Consider the following 20989-nt stretch of genomic DNA (forward strand, 5'->3'; position numbering starts at 1 on the left):
AAGGGTTTAGAAGCTACACTTCTTCACTCCTCTATGTATTGAACAACATTCCCCAAAGAAACAAAGGACTAAATTCTATAGAGTGCTTGAGGGTTCTTTGTAATGCAATTTAAAATTCCTGTGTGTATTTAAATCCAGCCCTTTCACTCTGCTATCCCAGGCTTTAGCAGTTTCTGAGAGGAGTACAAAACGCGGCTGACAGCAACAGCAGTAATATAGCACCCTTGCAGTGTTTGAAGTGTAAAGTTCATTAGTTCTACCTTAAGGTCACTCTTTTAATCCAACAGCCAAAATCTTATTCGCACTACCATGCTGTTATCCCGGAAAAAAGAAAACTGCAAAAAAAATCAAGACGTCAGCTTAGATACTTCTTACGAGTGACAAGATCAGCACTAAAAATCCAAATCACAGTCAATACCTTTTAGCAAGTTTCAAGAAAGCAGGGAAACTATTCTTGATTGTGCTGTAAACTAAATGAAATTTAATAGGCCAGATAAAGGAAATGCAGGAAGGAGAAGATAAACATTTCAATACCTGATAATTGTGTTTTTTAATTATTAGTTGAACTTGGCTTACAAACAGCATTTACTAGAGCATCTGTTGGGAATTGCAAGGCATGCAAATAACTGAAAGCATTTTAATTTCTTCTGTATTTGTTTGCTGATTTTTGTACATTGCTAAAATTTTAACAAACTCAATTTTACTTTATCCTCAGTAGATGTTTGTACACTTATTAAAAATATTATGTCAACAGAAGACATTTAGAATGCAAGGATTGGATTTTAATGATTCTGAATTTATTTTTTAAAATAAGAGGTAATAGGTTCGTAACTAACTAGCTTGATTGATCCTAAATAAAACCTTATAAATGGTTTACTTATATATTACTTATATGCACTGTAAGAAGCTTTAAGAATTAAATGGGACACACCTCTGTCAGATAAATACGTTAGCATGTGTAGATGAGGATGACATTACGTTGTCCTTTTAGGGAATAATCTCAGAGACCCAGGACTTATTGCTAACATTAGAATAAGTAGTTTTCTTCACGCCAAATACTTGTGTTCTTAAGGGTAGGAGTTTTCACTTATGTTTTCAGCAGAATGCACACAGCATTGCTTTCCAGTTCTAAATTAGTAATCACCTCAAGATGTGCTCCAAAATTAAGATCCTTACCTACAGACTCAAGAGTTTTCAGTTACATTCCCTAACTTACCCCTTCTTGTGAAGATATTTATACAGTTACACCATTCTCACACAAATGTTGTATTTCAACAAACATTAAAAGGTTTTTACTTTTACTCACCTGCACACTAAGATGAATCCATTTCTTCACAAGAATTCTCCCCAGTGTCATTACTTTTATTGGTGGCTGCAAACCATTTACTGTGCGATAATAAAACATTGTTTCTTTCTCAGAGATTGTGAGTTTGAACACAGTCTGCCCATCAATAGCCTTTTCTATCACACACCTTTGGAAATAACGAAGAAAAACAACATAAGGTCAGAGGCACACATATATACACATTCTTGCCAAGGTGCTATCCTGTAAAGTGATGCTAACCAGAATGCATTAAAATAAACGTTAAAAATACAGCTCTTGAGAAGATGCTCAGTGACAGCAAAAGTCACAAGATGTACTAAGTGTAAAAGAACTTTAACAAACATATTTTCTGTCTGAACCTGCAACGTGAATATTATTAATTTATAGTGCATTCAACCCCAGTTCACTTGGAGGTAAATGGGGGCCACTTCTCTCTTCAGGGTGTCATGACAGAAAACAGTGGCTGGCCAGCACTGCACTTTTCTTACAAAGTTCCACAACACTGCATCCTGTTGAAGCACTTACACTTTTCTTAGTCTAACAAGGCAAGCATAATACAACCACAAAAAGGAGTATGACTGACATGTTTTGGAAATAAGTCCCTTGTTTTTCTACCAAAACTGTTCAGATAAGGTAGCAACAACAGAAGCTTCCCCTGTACTTTCCCTCTGACACAGCCTCTCTCTAACCTAAGACAACCAGAGCAAGGCAAGACAGCTATCTGGCCACTTGCTAGTTTGTTTTTCCCCATGGAGATTTTACATCAATATCAAATGTAAAGACTAAGAATACCATCTATAGCAACCCATGTTACATACCTAGCTATTCAAATACAATTAGTTTTGCCAAACTGATCACCGTGATGTCATAGGTCCTGAGAATGCATATAGGTTATATATGCTTTGAAACAGCAATGTATTTCATTTATTAATCCAATCATTACTACAACAAAAACTATAAACTTTTGCGTTGCTTTTTCATCTGCTTGAGAAATACAGTCCGAACTTACCCATAAAAAGCCAAATGTGCTAAAATACTCTAGATTAAATTAGTGCGTTAAATCACAAGAGAAGCGTATAAAATCTCTATGAGACTAGGGTTTATTTAAGACGTATTTCAGAGGGAAAAAAAAACTTATCTACTGATAGACTTCACCTTTCTTCAGTCCTCACTGCTGTGCATTTAACAAAAGAAAATTATCAAAAATGCCATTCTTTAATACTGCCATTATTCACTAATTCACATTTAAACCCAAGAGAAAGATTAATTAATTTTAACTGCTACTATTTTAGTCTACCGGAATGTTGTCCATAAAAAACAACTTGCAAAATGCAGATGCCTATTATGTAAACCTTACTAAAACATGTTTCTTAATATCTGTGTGATTGGTCTTTTCAATATTTTGTTTGCTGTAAACACACTAGTTTTGCTAGAATAAATGTGAGGAAAGGCTCAGCTAAGTAGCAAAATATTTAGGAACTGGATTTACCCAGTTCCTGGATAAACAATAATTGGATAATCCAGTTATTTTGTTTATTTTAGTTATCTAAAGCAAACATCCCCACATTGTTTTTATCCCCAAAGGTGTCATGACTTTAAGAAGTCAAGTGACCTTGATGTACACCACTTTGAAAATTGGACAGAACAAATGTGGATTATGATTCACTACAGAAAGAGAAAAATCAAGAGGCAGAAAACAGAGGAGGAGGGGGAAAAACAGCACTAACATAGGTGATAGAGGCATAAGCATTACTTCTGACTAGTAGTGCTATTTTCCATTACAGTCATGATTACAGAGAACCACTGTTCTTTGTGAAGTTTCCGACTTCTGCTAACCTGCAATCCCGCAAAGCCAATACCCTGACTATGTAGTTCTTGATGATGGGGTTGGAGGGTGAGAACAACCAAACCACGGAAATCTGCTTGGGCAACTTTCAACGTGAAAAATATTATATAGAATATTCAGGGAGACAACTGATTCCCACACATTAACTGGAGCAAATGGGAACATCTGGATAGGTTCAAAATGCAACATATCATATCTGAAGGTGACATCCCCCTTCAGCATAGTTACTAATGTAAAATATCTGAATTGATATACAATAATGGATACAATTGTAGTCCTTTACATAAGGAAATTTAAACAAACAAAATCTCCTGCCCACTTTCTCAGTCAGGCCATTCCAGCAGGCCCTTTTGTGTGTAGAATGGTCCCAGCTCCTTTCTCTCCCACCTCTGTTATTTTTCTGGTCATCTAAATTTCAGTTAGCCTGCTCATACTAAATTGATATCAGCTGCCTGTAATGACTTATCTCATATATGCTAAGCTTTCTACTCATATCCTTATCCTACTTTATTTCCAAGGGTTATCGCCATATACCATTTCCCATATTATGCTAAATTCCATGCACGGGCTTACTGCAAGCTTTTTAGACTCTAACTGATGAGCCACATGCAGTATGAGAGGAAGCATGGTAAAGAACACAGTTCAGCAAGAATAGGTTTGCTCACTTACTGCACACACTGCCCTAAAGGGAAATAATTTTAAAGGCTGAGATACAACTGTCAGTGTTTTCTCACTGTTCTCTTGCTTTTTCTTTAAGACCCTCCAATATGTGGTAACTTAAAAGCATACCTACAAATATCTATACATCTTTCTTGGAAAACCATTTGTCACTCCAATATAAATGCATAACAACCTGACTTTTCTCTTCGTATGAAAATTTCTTTCCTAGCATCATGTAAGAAACATTGGTATATAAAACTGAAGAAGAAAATCCTCAGTATCTTCAGTTGAACACACGTATTTGCTCCCTGGATTGTCACAACCTTTAAAAGGCACTCAAACTTTCAATCCTTACATCAGTGTCTCTCACTTCAACCAACACAGTAACTTCTAGCAAAAACCCTTGCTGTTCTCTTACATGGGCACATGCCTAGCAGATACTAGTCTTTATAATGAGGCAACTGGGATATTATAAGTCAGAAATTTACATTCAGCACAAAAAAAAGCACTTTATGGCATGTCTAAAAAATGGGGGTCTGCTGTACTTGGTGTAAGTGTATGTCATCAGTAAGCAAAACTAGTTTGTGAAACTTTCAACTATTCCACAGGTAAAATAAGTGGCCAGTTATGGCCCATGATCCCAGTGTGTGGTGGCAGCACCAAGGACTGTTAGATGAAAGCCCAGTTCAGTGAAGTCCTTCTGATACAGTATAATGGGGTCTAAAAGGTCTCACAAATAACATTCAAGAAGGGTGTCTCCCCCAGCAGGGGCTGCAAAGTGTAGGACAGCTGACAAGTCAAACTGCTCCTACCAACCCCAAAGGACTCACGATACCAGTAAAATAAAGGAAAAACACCTTAGCTTGCTGTTAAACCACTTCTCTATTGTAGGATGCCTTCTGAGCTAAGCTTCAGTGACTATTCATGTGGCAATTACTGTTTCTCCATAATTTTCTCTAGAACTGGAGTTCTGTATTCCTTTTTTTTGCAGAAAAGAAAGGAAAAGTGGGTTTTTTTTTTTGTTTGTTTTGTTTTTTTTTTGTGTGTGTGTGGATAGTGGAAGGTCTGGACTGCAGCATATCATCCTGTCCACTGGAATAACTGTTGTTCAACTTCAATTTTCAGGATTGGATCCTATCATTGTCATTTCTACCTGTAGAGTATTGGCAAACTCAAAAGGCAGAAGAATGAAGCAATCTGTCACAAAAAAAAAAAAAAAAAAAAAAAAAAACACGTTTAGCTTTTAAAGTGATCTATAAAACCCACTGAACAGGAATATGTACATTGTGTAGTTATTAACACAGCAGCAATAGAAGAGTAGTGCTTTACACAAGTCCACAGATAATCAGACATTGGGAGTCTAGTTTCTGCATAGCACTTAATCATTTGGAACTAAGCACATACATTTCATTGTTTTAGGATCTATGCAAGAACAGCCTATTCCACTGAAAAAAAAAAAAAAAAAAAAAGAGTTTTCATAGATTTCACTCAACACATCACTGCAACATGTTGCTTGGAAATTAACAGAACATTTTTGCTTCAACCTAAGCATATGCTCTGCTGAACAAGAACCTGATAGGCCTGCATATGTGTGGGCATGAACTTATGACACAAAACAACCCCAGGCATGGACTCTCTGATGTTCAAGGTTCAAATATTTAGGAAACACAGTCTATAAAAGAACACTAGGCCAAAGCTCCAGAGACAGCTTTACACATACCTTCATCTGAGCTGCTTTAACTAAAGCTCAAGCTGAAGTCACTTTTGCCCTCCAGATCTCATTTATTTCCCCTCAATAACCACAATTACAGCAGACTATTAATTCACACATTTATATTGTTTCTGATGATTTTCATGCCTTAAACGGGCTTGGTGTTTCTTGGTGTTTCACAGTAGAATGCAAAATAAGAATCAAAATGCTACATAGAGAACACCATTATTTAATTCTAGGGTAAGTTAAAAGAATAAGTGCAAAATATTTCTGATATATACTCTGAAATGTATTACTACTTGTGTGTTTCTGCATTACCAGGGCAAGGCATAGGAGGCTCTGCACTTTATGATAGATAGATGGAACTCTTTTTGTACTATTTGTAATGCAGTTTTCCAAAAATGCAAAGTTTTCCATTATAGTAAGGCTCAGTCAAGCTGAAAGACCACTCCAGCTGTCATATTTGCTAGAAATGTGACCTGTAGGCACACGAGAGGGAACACCTAGTAAAACTTCATTAACAAAAGATTCCACTACACAAACTGCTAGAGTAGTAATATGATTGCTAATTCAGTTAAGATTGCCCATATCTCCCAGAAAACCTGTATCTTCTGGAAAAAAAAAATATATATATATATATACACGATGGTCAGTCATCTATAGCTCTAAAATATTCATTTTGGGAATTAACTTAATCTTGGATTTTTCCTCATTTTTTATAAAGTAAAATTGCACTGGGAGATTACTAAATTTTTAGGGTTTTTTTCCATCACAAAAGAAGCAACATCCCTGACATTTTTCTAGCAGCTTGCAGAAGAATGAATGTGAACTAGAAATACAAATTCGTATTTTTAAGAAAATCCACGTGTGTTATATGTGAATAGTTCCCACTGCACTACCATCTGAGTCAACGCTGGAAGCTAAGCCTACTCATCCTGACATTTGCAAAGCCTCCAGCCTAAATACAGCTTTAAAACGTCATAGTTTTCTCACTGTACCTTTTTAAAATTTTTAAATAGCTTGCTAATAATGATCATGACTGCAATGATCAATTTTTTTAAGAGCACCAGGAAAGTAAACACCTTCAATACTACTTACATTACAACCTTCTTGCTCAGGTTTCAACCATACAGTTAACGTAAATGAAGCTGTCAGCCTCAGTAAACGGGGAGTAGAGAAGCAATCCTTGTGATTATGAAAAATAAAACTTTGAAGCATTTGCTGAAGGACCCCGGATGCAAGTCCTTGTTGTCCTCTGTGACACAGGTACCAAGGCCTTCGGGAAGAAGCAGTTTGTAGGAGAAGGTAACGACCTGTACGGGCATTCTTGAACACAAAACCTCTGGGTGCAAGACATAATACTTTCAACAGCTACTGAGCTATGACAAAAAGTACTTCGGTCTGGCAGCCCACAGGTGGCTTGAGTTGGCACAATGACGACACATTCTTGAAAGCTTCCCACATTTTCAAGTCTAGGGAAATGTCCCTGAGAGCTGACCAACACAAAGGAGTCATAATAAGTTAAGATTAATGTTCTAATAGCATGAAACAAGACACGACACCTCAAGGAAAGAAGCCCAGCAATTCATGTTTACAAAAAGCTCCTCCTGATTAAATCATCTGTAAATAAATAATGATGTCCATGTTGGTAGCAATGTTCTCAGGTGGTGCACTTTAAGAGTTTATGTAGCGGTTTCATCTCCAAAACACCAATGCAAGGACTCAGTAGCAGGGGACATCTACTGTCTTCTGGCCAGCAAAATGCACATGGATGACACCTGGAATCTGTAAACCAATGAAAACAGATACAGTCTGTGGGAACAACGTTATGTTTCTCACCAACAAGAGGTGATACCCCACTAGGGACTTTAAAGACCTGAATACTTCCCCCAACATTCAGTCAGCAGGGCCAACCTGCACACCCTGGCTAGCTCTCTAAACAAGGCCAGGTGGCCTTGGCCATGCTCGAGGCTGCGCAGGTTCACGGCCACACGCGGTTTAATCCAGATCCGCTGTGGCACGCAAAGCGGACATACAGCTTTGTACCTTAGGGTGATGAGTGCCAACTACAGCACCAAACCCCAGCACGCAAGCCCAGGCACACTGAATATCTTTGCTCATGGTTTTCAAGCCAGTTCTCTGAATTTCACGTTTAAACCCCCAGCGCGTACCTCAGCTTTACACCGTTAGCTGTAAGCTGCTCGGCCTCATCCTGCTCAGCGCTATTTTAGGGTCACCGCTCCTCCAGCTCCCAAGCCCGCCTGCACCCCGCCACACCACTCAGCCCGCCGTCAACGCCCCAGCACCCTGCTCAGCCCTCCGTAAAGCCGCTTAATGCCACACTCCCCATCTGTCCCGTGCAGGTCTAATGGCAGACACCCGCCCTGACATCCACCGGCAGGCACCCCGGCTGCCCATAAATAAGTGGATTTCCCGTTATTTACCGTGCCCGCGAGGGAGAGGCAAGGAGGGCAGCCGCCTCAGCAGCACCACGGCCTCCCTGCTTGGAACTTACCGCCCTCTGAGGCACCAGCACCCGGGCTCCTTGCTCCCCCCGCCTGGCTCACAGCTGTGTACACACACACTGCCTCCCCCCATGGCTTTAAAGAAAAAAAAAAAAAAAAAAAAAGAAAGCAGCTCTCGGGAAGCCGCGGCACTGCACTATGAAATATTTAACATGGCCCTTGGCAGCGAGCCGCCTCCTCAGGGGTGCTGGCAGCCTGAGGCAGGGTGCCCCATTTGTTGAGTTCAGCCCTTCAGAGAAAGCAACAAGTCCATCATCTCTTCCCCTTTTTCTCTGCTTTTAGGGTTGGCCAAGGGCATAAACCTGTATTTCAGTGAATTCATACAGTTTTACCAGCATTTAGAACACCATCAACTGTCATAACTTTTGATGTTACAGCTCTGATGAGTTTCAGCATTTTGTCCTGTCCGTGCTAGATGCACAGCCTGCATTAAAATACTAGGAGCTGCATTAAATCCAAAGGTGCATGGAACGTGCCTACACCAACCTTTAGTGTAGGGACTTTAAACACACCGTGTGATTACAGTAATAGCTTTCCTCAAAGTAAGCGTAAAGAAGATACATTGTTAGGACCTTCAGACATAGACATAAACCTCATTTCTCTTTGGTACGGCTATGCAAAGCAAAAGAAATACAAAACTGTCATCAATAAGCTAAGCATGAGCTGCAATAGGTTGTTCATTTGTATTTCTGGATGAAGGAGCTCCAACTAATACAGCCCCATAGCACATATAAGTTTTATTTTTATTATTGGAGTTGTATGAGCTATGTGACTAGTATCTTTCCTGACCATTCATTGAAATAGCTTCCAGTAAATAATCTCCTTAGTATGTTTGGATTTCTAGAAACACAGTGTCAAAACTCTTCAACAACCTAAAAAAATGATAAGAAATTTTAAAATACATTAGGAGTTAAGACAGGAACAAGTCCTTCATCCTACAACAAGGAAGTTACTCAATCATTCCTGGAACATCTGTGTTAATACAGGTCCTTTTCCTAAGTCAAAAGATAAATAGGAATTCCTAATAAAAGTCATTTTGTAGAGTTTTTCATGTTTTGCTCAAGTCCTCTGGTCACAATTATCTTACCTAAAATATTCAGATATTTAAAAATAATAAATAATAAAAATAATAAATAAAAATAATTTAAAAAATTAGTTCCCTCCTAATTTCTGATATAAGTCCCTCACCACCTCTCCTGTGGACCCCCCTTCAAGTACAGGAAGGCCACTAAGAGGTCTCCCCATCACAATCCTTTTCAAATAGTATTTTTACTTAGTAGTGAACAAAGTCATGACAACTAATTGCCATAAGTTTTGCCTTCTGCTGCTAAGTGTTTTGAAAAACTGAAGATTTTTTTGGTATATCCAAAGACTGTTTCATTTTTTCAAATATTTTATATCAATATTCTCTTGTATGTGTGCAGTGTTGACCAGTCACCTGCTGCTGTTTTGGGTATTTTGTGCAGTGGCCTATGTAGACTAACCCACACAGCACAACTTTCAAAGATTAGGCTCAAGCATACAATTCAAAATTCATTTTCAGTGAATATTCATAAAGATTAGTTTTTATGAGTGCTTTTTCTCATAAAACTATACCATTTGAATATTTGCAGGAAATTAACATAAAAGATCCATTTGCTTAGCCAAGTCAATATTTATTTCAAATTTAACTGTCTAGCAAAATTATTTTTTCCAATATTTTGCAAGTAATAATAAAACTACAGTACAAGTACATTTTAATAGCTGGAGGGGAGTTGATCATGACAACCCAGAAATAATTAACAACTTATGTTTTAAAGGGGAGGAAATTCTGTATAAGCCAGTGAAATAAATATTAGAGTAAAATTTTCTGAAAGCACAGGAGGAGGTGGCAAGTATTTTATAGAGCTGTTAAGAGCCTTTTAACAGCTTTAGAAGTACAGTACATCACGTAGCTTATTTTAGCACCAAAACTTTCTTTGTTACTAGAACAGCAGAAATAAAGTAATCTTCTAGGCAACAAGTTTTACAGGCTTCTTTCTCTTGAAAATAATAAGCTAGACAGTGCATCTCCACACAGTAAATCCAATGAAAGGAAACCTCTGCAAGGACTGCTTTACAGATACTTTCTTTTGTACGACTGCAATGGACTGCCCAAGCACAAAGGGCCATTCTATACAGCTGAAGCACTTGGGATCTAATAATTGATCTTTCTTCTCCCCACAGATTCCTTCTATCCCAAAGCACAGTAAATATTTACATTTTAATTATTCACTAACAGTGATTCTGGGAGTGTAGAACACTCACTTTTTCTGAGACTCACCAGAAAATTCATCCTTTCACAATAACTGTTTTGTGTACCCTCCAAATCCATTAATCCTCTACAGCTGAACATCCAACCATGTATTCCCCACAACCCTTCTCTCATTTTAAAAGCACCTCCAAGCAACTCGCTGCCCTACTGTAACCTTTTGCCCTGTTCCCCAAATCAGCCAGTTACTTCTGTAAACAATTTTGTTTCCTCCACAGCTTTGCCCCACACAAGCCACCATATGCTTTTCCACTGTTTTCAAGTACAGGTAATGTCTACATAACACCTTCTTCCCTAATGCCTGTTCTCTACACAACATTTTCTAATCCATCCTCTGGCCTCCAACCCTTTTCATTACATCATCTGTACCTAATCAATTTTGTTTTCATCAACTGATTATCAACACCTTCTGAAAATTTTCAGTCAAATCACTGCTCCTAGCCTTCATTTTCCTTTAGACCTTCTTTAACTCTCTATTCCATAGCTGCTTACCAGGCAGCCCCTTTCTTACCCTCTTCTGCCCATATCATTAAGCAACAAGCATACTGCTCAACCTTGAGCATTCAACTCTCACATCTCTTGCCCCAAGCCTTCTTTCAGCAAAACATGATTCCACATCTTCTGCCCAAATTTTCATTCCATTCTAGCTCTGCACTTCCTCCCCTTCTTCCCTGTTTGGGCTCAGTTACAGTCAATGTCTTCAGCACAGCCCCCAGGGAACAGCAGGGCAGCCAGACTGCTCCTTCCCATTAGGAGAAGGGGTCAAACCACCAGCAAAAATTCTGTGAAGAAACTTGCACTTGAAACCTGACAGAAGTGACAGCCCCCATTTCAACTGTCAGATTCATCAAAAGATGTATTTATTCTGAAAATTCTTTACTTATTTTCAGAAATTGATTTCCAGTGCTTTCTTTAAAAAGAAAAAATTGACACCGAGTTGGCATATTCATATTGATAAATTGGAAATTTATATTTGGATTTGTCTCAGAGTTCCATAGTTACATGGTTTTCTGAAGACAGATGAACCAGGTATGAGAATGAGGACTGCACTATACAGTATAAGCATAATCATTTCTTCCCTTAACGTGTTCAAATTCTGCTTTTTCTTCCTGAAAAGCTGTTTCACAGTTCTCATTCCTCTTTCTCTTGGCTTTATCATCTTTTTTGCCTAACAACCTGTACTTGGAGAGGAACCCTTCATCAGGGAGTGTAGTGATAGGACAAAGTTTTAGGCTTTAAATTAAAAAATAATAAAAAAAAATAAAAACAAATAAAAAAATAAAAAAAATAAAAAAATAAAAAAAATTAGGCTTTAAATTATTAAAAAAGGTAGATTTAGATAAGGAAGAAATTCTTTACTGTGAGGGTGCTGAGGCACTTGAACAAGTTGCCCAGAGAAGCTGTGGATGCCCCATCCTTAGAAGTGTTCAAGGCCAGGCTGGATGGGGTTTTGGGCAGCCATGGCAGGAGGTTTGGAACCAGATGGTCTTTAAGGTCCCCTCCAACCCAAACCATTCTGTGATACAATGATTCCTTTTCTCCTTCAGCTTCTGAAATCACTTCACAGCCCCTCCTGCTGCTTCTTTCAAGCACTACAGTAAATTCACTTTTTTATCATACCCAAGGACATTCTTCTTCCCCAGCCATTTTCTTCCTATTTGCTTCTGTAAGGATCTTACCCCTTTCTATTCAAATCCGCACTTCTGCCAACATCAAATCCTTTAAACCTTTATCTTCTGCCCTCAGAATCTTTATTTCCCATTAGGGTCTTCTGCTTTTCAACACATACCTCTCTTCACAGCACACTGTCCTCACCAGTTCTCCCAACTTTTGTTTTCCCCATTTCCTTAATCAGCTTCTCTTCCCTGGGACTTTTCACCCTGAATTTGTCTCTAATTAAGAGTTCTGCGGTAAGCCCTTTTTCTCAAGTGCTCTTCATCTTCTGTAAGTCTTAAGGAATAGACATGGAAGAAAAACTCCAGAGTCGTGACACTTATTGCTGTGCTTCGCCCTGCAGCTGGTGTAGTAGACCTAGTAAGGGCAGGTTAGAGCCTTCAGCAACTACAGAGCAGAGTTATACATCCCCTCTCACCTGTACAGGGCACATTCAAGATCACCCCACGTGGGAGCAGCAATTAAACCCTTCCTGCTGCACCAGTGAGACCAGTGATGGTCTCATCACAAGATGGTCTCCATTGCAAGAGCAATGGACACTTGTGAGGATCTGCCCTGTTTCCCTGTGTGCTCCCCTCTGGGAGGAACTAAGAAACAACCACATCGGTCATAGACCTGTTTTCTTCCCTTCCTCCTAGCCCATTACAGCTCACCTATGCGAGCACACTGCAATATTGACTTCTCAGGTAAGTTTTCCCTTTGAATGATTTCCAGCAATCAAGTCTGACTCGCTCCCCAAGCAGTGAAAGCTCAGGGCTGCCTTGGGAGCAGAGTTCAGCTGACTTCAGGTCCCCTCTCCACTTCAAATCAACGTGGAGCAAGAACTGAACCGTCAGTGCTATTTTGCTCCTAAGTTCCGCTGTTTTATATGTGCCATCTTTCAAATGCATGCAGTGCCTGTAGAAGCCACATGCTTTTCTTTAAAGTAGCAATTCCCGTGCTCCTGGCACTTTACTTCAAGAATCATTTTAAAAGTGTGTTGCATTTAAAGAGACAGTGGTCTCCCTAGAGCCACTGAGTTAAACTCGTTACATTTCCACCTGTAAGTGAGGCACATTAACATTATTCATCATCTTAACTCTCTGCTGTTCATTATTCCCAGTTATCATCCACAGGTATTACTTCTGCGGTAGCAGCATACACATTTTTGCATCAAGTCATTCTGTGCACTTACTCTATACTGTACATTCTGAGGAGCATTAGCATCCACTGTAGGATTATGTGCTTCTATAGAATTGTGGGGTAAGTATAGGCTAGTTTAAAATCAAATAAATGGACATCCTTCTCATAATGAAATTCAGATGTTAGATTAAGGGAAGCTATCTGAAAAGGAAACAAAATGGTGAGGAAAATATGAATTCTAATCAGATCTCAGAAGTAACTGTGCATGTCTATGTCTTAGTTTCCTTATCTGCAAGTTGAGAAGATTGATATTCACTTTAGCAAAGCACTACGAGAAGTACAGGTAAACACAAAAAAACTAAGAATTACTAAGTGCAGAAAAATTTCTGAACTTAACCCATCAAGTCCATTTTTTTCCCTGAAGTTTAATAAAGTACTTGACTTAGTAGCTCAAACTAGATTTACTTAACAAAAAGGCCTACTGTTAAAACCCAAAAAAAACTTTATGACAGCTGTATCCTCCAAAAGACTCAGCCCAGAAATGATGGAGGCCAGTCAATAATTAACATCCTGCGGCAAAACAAAATAATAGCAGGAATCTATATCTTTATAAAGGTTTCCTACATGATCAGCTAAAACAAAAATGGTATTAATAACAGGAAAAGACAATCTAATAGTCACAGCAATGAATCATGGATTTGTATGTCCACTGGTGAATATGATCTGAAGGAGAAAGACCAGGAAGCCCTCTAAAACACAGTAAGAGAAGTACAATGGTGCCTGTAGAAATACTTTTGGTTTTCTCCACAAAGCTCTCAGTGGAGTAGCTCTTAGAGGAAATGTTGATCTAACCTCATTTTAATTTAATCATAAATGCAAATCTAGAAAACATAAGCAAGTCCAGTGGGAGATAAGGACACAGCACAGGAAGTATGTTAGTACAGTCAGAAAGAAAAGGTACAGCTAGATGTTGCAGCAGAGCCAATCTGATTGCTGCTGCCCAAATGGGCAGCCCCACTCCACCCCGAAGATGTAGCAGATTGAATCCACACACCAAGGAGTCAAGTGAGTGCCAAAATTGGGTAGAATAGTATTAGAAAGATGATCACCCACTCTAACCATATCAAGCTTTTAAATAGTCAGTCTGCCTCAAGGAAACATCCCAAATTCTGGATTTGTTTGATTCTTAGTCTTCCAAGGCCAGAATTAGTAATAATTTTTGAACCAGTTTCACAGACTGAGGCATGATTTTTAGGACATTATGCTTCCTCATGTCTTTCTCCTTCCCAGGAGCTGTAGAAGGAAAGAGGCGTCAGAGAATTTTATGTTTCTACGGGCCACTAAAAAATTAGTAGCTAAGTCAAAGAGTGATAACCAAATTTGTTATACTGCTGTTGGAGAAGGAGACAGAACTCAGTTACAACACATTTTTCAGTGATACCCAGCCCATCTGTAATTACACACATCTCCTTGACAAGACACAGCACATGATGTCCAGGACCTTAACAGATACGTCAGAAGACAGAGGAACAGGGACAGAGTGGGTGAATAAGAGAAATAGGACGTCAATAGGAAATAGAAAAAAAAAAAAAAGGCAAACGTGTTCCATTTGTTTTGTGGGAATCAGAACTACTTTACACCATTATTGCTATTGTCATGACCATCCTAATGAATATGCAGAAGTGCCAGTGTAATTTTCAGGAGTATGCAAAAAATGCAAACAATCTGTTACAGCCTCAGTCCAATTTCATCCTCCTCAAAGTCTGAGAAAAGGTAAATGCTAATATCCTATTTTCCTAAAGGAAAATAGAATAAACTGTATGTACATCAATATGTTCAAACCAATGCATCTGAAGACTGAGCAAAGCACAGCTTTAGTTGCATCAAAATAGCTGAACCAATGAAGCCAATGCTTATAGAAAAGGCTTAAATAGCAGTCAATGATTCATTGCACTTAGCACATAACTTTTATTAAATATGATATATGTATATATTTTAATCAAGCTCATTTGCTTAATTCAGTTTTTATAAATTTCATACATTTTTCTTGTAGAATTGGTCCCAGAGCAATGAAAACCACCAGTCTCAAGTGAGAGGTGCTAAATAGCTAGGGGTTTCTATAGCCTCAGCTACACATCTGTAGTCTTAGACAGGGACTGGACAGAGAAGTCTCATCCCATTATGACAGACTGCAAAGGAAAGTGACAGCTGAATTCACAGGAAAAGCCTCAAGACCAATGAGGACACATGACTTGGCTTGGGCCCAAGCAACAGCGTTGAGGCTTAAATCCTCTCATTCAAGGACACCTTGACAAAGACCACACAAATGTCTCTGTGTATTTCAGCATTTGAATATTTAGGATAAAAAGAAGTATTTACCATCATCTTCAACACAATCAATGTTATTTTTTATAAATTTTACCAAGTAACACTAAAGATACCAGCATTATAGCTACATAATATAAATATAACAGAATAAAAGAGAAAGTAGCATTGTAAGTCAGGTAAAAATGACTATTAATCAATCATCTGCATACTTAAAGTGTTCAATTCACTTTCTAGTAACTAAAATAGAATCCAGAATTCCTTTGCATATACCCTGCTTCTGTTGAAATTAATTTACAGAAGAATGCAATTATTTTTCAATTAATCTTTATAAATTTGCAGATAACTAAATCTTGAACAAGAACAGAAGCATCCACTTGAAAGTTTGACTTACTAAAAATTAACTCAGCCCTATAAACCTGATTGATAAATGTTTCCTTGTTTTTTTCTAAGCATTTTCCTGTACTTTCTGCCTTTTGACACTTTCCTATGCCATAGAATTTTTAAACAATTAAAATGATTTTCAGTTTTTAAAGTGGTTTTTTTTTTTTGTTTTTTTTTTTCATTTTGAAATTTGTCCAACGCTCAGCATATCAATTCAGCATTGCTAGGGCTAGAAAATTAACAAGTCCTTCAGAATACTCATGCATAAGGCAGTGTATTTAGAAGAAAGCAAAACATAATGACTTCAGTAGTCCACCCTGGAATTCTATTAATATCAGCAGTTGTCATTCTTAATTTCTAGTTTCAGCTAGAGATAATATTAAAATTATATTTAAAGAATCTATTATGCATACTTTTTAGATACAGTTCAATTTATAAGCTTGTTTGCAAAGATATGTCCTAGCTGCAGCTCTGATCTTGCCAGCCACCCTGCAAGAATTGAACATTGTTCTGGTAAGGCTTACTAAATTTTCAGGAGAAACAGTAAGTGGCATCAAGATTCAAATGAAGAGATGACAGGCTGGGGACTTTTTACCTTTGATAGTTCATTATTTGTTAGTATACAACAGATCATCTACATCTCATCATTTCTAGTGTTCTGGCATTTTTTTCTCTTTAAAAAAATAGGTGAATAAATTGGTGAATAAATTCACTTAGGAGAAACTTCATCAAAGTTTGGTTCAAGAAGATTAAAAGCTGCCAACAGTTTGGTTCCAGGTACAATTATTTCTAACTTATATTTCCAACCTAAAATAAAGATGTAAAGCTATTTTAACACTTTTTCCTCCTTTTTGGTGAATGCAAAGAACAGTTTTGGTGATACAAAAAGACAGATATTTAGTTATTAGTAAAAGCATGGGTAACTACTAGAGTTTATCCATGGTCCAGCAAAATTAAGACTTCACTGCCATCATGAGCAGAGCATTAGATTGTTCTTCTAATGGTAGCTGCTAACTACAGGACAGTCTAAGGCCACCCCTCTTATAGTTCTGGCAAGATCATTTTGAAATCACATTTCCCATCATGAAATGTGTCGTTAATTTGCTGTATGGATCGAAAGAAATATACTACCAATCCAATATAACTTGCATAATAATGTAAAGTTTATAGTTAAAATTCATCATTATCAGTTTATTTTACAAAGCATGGTGACGTTTGCCTGGATATCCAAAAAAATGAAATTTTGGCCTGAAACAACTGCCATTCACAGTTCAGTATTACATATGTGTCCCGTCTTCGATCAAGTTATTTATGTAAGGCTGAAAATCTCTCAAAATTCTTACTCAGAACAGGAGGACATAAAATTGACACCAGTAGCAGTTCTATAGACATTTTGATCCAGAAAATACAGTTGAGCTCAGAAATCTTATAACAGAAGTGGAATCTGGGGAGCTGGCTCAAGTCTTAAAAGTTTCTGGAAGAAGCTCACGATATTGACACAGTACCTCCAGTTCACACGAATCAGGACAACACAGACAGCCCAGTAGAAGTTGTTTGCTTTTTCTCATTTCAACTTCTGAACTGTAGTGTTTAGTGTCAAAGTAAAATTATGCGTACAGTCAGAGATGTGTTTTCTCATGACAGATTCATAAATTAGTGCAATGGCCACTGAAGGCAGAAATGGCCAAACAACTAAGACCAGAATCAGCTGCTGATGGAAGTTTCAGCTTTTTTATTAGTTAGATATGTATGACTCTTCCCACCTTCCATGTGCTGACCTATAGGAGATACTGTTCCTGCACAGAAATCTTTAGTTTGAAATTTATTCCTGCTGTATAATGCTGAAGTGGAACCCACTTCCATAAAGTGGATTTATAACGTTTTCTGGGCACCTGCTTACAGAAAGAATAAATAGAAGTGAACTGAAGTGAAGTGCCTGCCCCCCCAAAACCAATAACCCATTTTGTCATACATTTCTTCCAGTATCAGGCCTGGCCTCTCTTTTCCTAGCCTCTGGAAAGAAACATTTACTTTTGCCAGTGCTCCTGTGCTCCTTCATATTTGAAAGAGGATGAAACCTCCTTGTACACAAACAAAATAAAAAAGGAACCAACAAGATACAGTGCCTTGTCTTCTCTCTGTTCCATTCACTAACTCCCAGTCTTTTTATTTTGAGCATTTTCTTTAAAGAATTGTTTGTAGAAAGTGCCTGCTAGTCCTCAGTGTTCATGACCAACATGTCAATCTCTTGTAGTCAAGAACTCTGATTCTTCTCCCTGCCGTGTAAAGTTCCTGAGGGTGTCCACTGATACATCAGGCAAGCCTGAACTAAACCACCAAGAGCAACACATAAAAAGAGCAGAAATAACATGAGGAGCAGGGGCTTGAGGGTGTTTGTTTCATATGAGGCCATGAAGCCATATATTCCTGACTCTAAAAAGTGTATGCAAAACACTACTAGTTTGGTAAGTAGGACACATTTTTACAAATATGAATAAAACACTGAGAAACACAAAATTGACTGGAACCTGTTTGATATGTTAGCCCACAATGACAGCTGACAGTAGTGACAGAGAACTTCAAAGATGCTGAAAACCTTCTTTTTGAAGCTGCAAAGCTTAGCAATAGCTTTATTATATAAACTGTCTCCTACCCCAAGAAAAAAAAAAGGGCACATACTGAAAGCTTATCGACTGTACTGCAAATGAATACAGACCTAGAATATTCATAGTTTACCAAAATGCTTTCGCCCTGATATAGAAGGCTGATCTCTATATAAGTAACTTGGTCCATGTTTTCTTGGCCTTTTACTTCTCTTTTGAAAGCCAGCAAGGGGAAACAGGTAACAGAAGGTTTTGTGATAAGCAGATCTGCTCAATGGAAACGATTTTATTTGGATACTTGTTTTGCCTCCCTTACTCAGGTATCTTGACTGAGCCAATTTACCTTCATGCAAGTACCACACAGACCAGATAACTTCGTTGTCACGAAATCAAACTGGATGAGGTTGAACCAGAAGACAAGACATGAAATAATTGCATCATCTAGTATGAAAAACCTTCCAAAAATGCATGTGCAGGACTGCAGCAACAAGCTCATGCATTCCTTTTCCACTTGAGCTTAAATGTTAAGCATACTGGTATTCACCAGTACCATAATTCATAAGGGGAGAATGTTAAGAACCATGGAATAAGCCTCAACTGAGTGACCGGAGGTAGAGTGAGGTTATAAGAGTTAAATACATGATGAATAGGTTTATACGCCTTTTGTTCTGAGTGCAAATAGAGGGGCTCTCCCGAGGGGTAATTTAGTCCACCTAAATTAGGTTCCTTTTGAGATGAGTCCAGGGAAGAAGCCAAGCTGCTGATTCTGGTCCTGACCGACTCTCTTCTGAGATCTATATCTTGAATTCCTCACATGAATACTAATTTGTCAGAGGTATATTTTAATCATATCTATGCTCTAAAACCCTATACCTGTATGAGATTACCTTGTTCTCTGAATCAACCAGACAATTCTTTAGTGCATTTTATGTTTAGAAGTTTAATACTGTAATAAATATTAAGAAATTTAGCCAGCTATCTGAGACAAAGATAGCTAATTTCCATTAACTTTGGACTACATAGAAATAATACTTAGCTACATGATATTTCTTCCTTCCACAGTTGGATAATTTATCATAGAATCTTAAATAATATGAATTCTGGAAGTCCTTAGTATTCCTAATTTAAAACTTATTTTGAATAGTTACAAACTAGCTCTTCATCTAGCATAAAGCCAACACAGTATTACTATACTCACCAAATCATGGAAACCATATCTGTTGGCTTTGAAGGCTCCTTCTGACTTAAATCACAGCTGAAGATGTAGCCCACAAATTAAAATCTACTGAAAAACATTTAAGCCTTCAAACTTGATATTTGCTTGTGTTCATGCTATAAAGCTCAATGACTATAATAGTCATGGAAAATTAACACTGAAGGGGCACAGACTAATTTAGAATGAATTTGTTTTAAACATGGATGAAGACAATTCATTTGCTTGATTGCCTAGAGAAATGAAGTTTTGAAAGATGAAATTGAGGCCAGCTGTTGAGAGAATGGGAAACTCAGATAAAACTGGAGGAATATAAGGGTGAAGACAGGAATCAGCAATGTGGAGACAACTGTCCCATTTTTATATGGAAGAAGTCAAGAAAGTTCTTATAAAGAACTGCAAATTAAGTTACTAGAAATTTTCAGCATAAAATGTCAGTGTACATAAATTATTTTTAAAAATTCTAGTTATGCTTCTGCTTCATAACTACTTAGCAATCTTTCAACTAGACTATCTTTTTTTTTTTTTTTTTTTTTTTTTTTTGATTTGCAGCTGGAGTCAGATGTATTCAGCCTCTGGGCTGAATTCATCATTCAGTCAGTCACCAGGAGACCCCATCTCAGCATCCACATGCACTTCTAAGAGGATTTTGTTTGCATGTAGATTGGTCATGTTATTGCTTCTCTTCTAGATCTTGAGCTTTACTACACATGAATCAGTTCAGGTCTGTTACATACCTTAAAGAAATTGGAGTCTGCTGGCCAGCTATCTGCAACAATAGGAACTGTCTGAGGAACTCAGCTTCCTTTTTGCAGTCTGCATTTACACAAAGCTCATCAAATTGGATGTGGTCATTATGAGCTTCTAATTAAACCTTTCTAAAGACAAGGTCACAGAAAATTAAAAGGAGAAAAAAGCTTAGCAAAAGTAGCAGCTTGAGCTACCGGAAGCTTGCTTTGTAAAACCCTCAAATACCACAGAGCTTTTAAAACAAAAGCAGAGGCAAGATGCACTCTGCATTAGGCTGGCCTCTTCCAAGTTGGCATAGACAGTACATGCTTTAGATACATTTTTCCCAAAACAAAAATCTTGCAGATCTATCGCTAGCTTTCAAATAGGTGTGCAAGTCAACGTCATTTTGGTGAAATATATATATTAGAAAAATACTCATCCACTAATGCATACCAGAACCATAAGGCAGTTGCTTTATATAGTGACATTCTCATTGCACAAACTGGCTGCAATCAAAGAAGATGCTTGATACTTTGGTTAGCAAGCCAACCTAAAAACACAATGCCTGACAAACATATGA

The 20989-nt window shown here is 37.8% G+C and overlaps 1 protein-coding gene across 1 annotated transcript in view; it reads right to left on the reverse strand.

Moving 5' to 3' along the window:
• Positions 1–7662, reverse strand: part of USH2A (usherin) — a 396028-nt gene extending 388366 nt beyond the window's left edge. The window contains 7 exon segments of the mRNA XM_032183742.1: positions 1307–1472; positions 5326–5329; positions 6645–6753; positions 6756–6844; positions 6847–7114; positions 7116–7148; positions 7588–7662. Of these exon segments, the coding sequence (XP_032039633.1) occupies positions 1307–1472; positions 5326–5329; positions 6645–6753; positions 6756–6844; positions 6847–7114; positions 7116–7148; positions 7588–7662 (744 nt within the window).
• Between the last annotated feature and the right edge of the window lie 13327 nt (positions 7663–20989).

This window comes from Aythya fuligula, chromosome 3, assembly GCF_009819795.1.
Source record: "Aythya fuligula isolate bAytFul2 chromosome 3, bAytFul2.pri, whole genome shotgun sequence".
Classification (NCBI taxonomy): Eukaryota; Metazoa; Chordata; class Aves; order Anseriformes; family Anatidae; genus Aythya; species Aythya fuligula.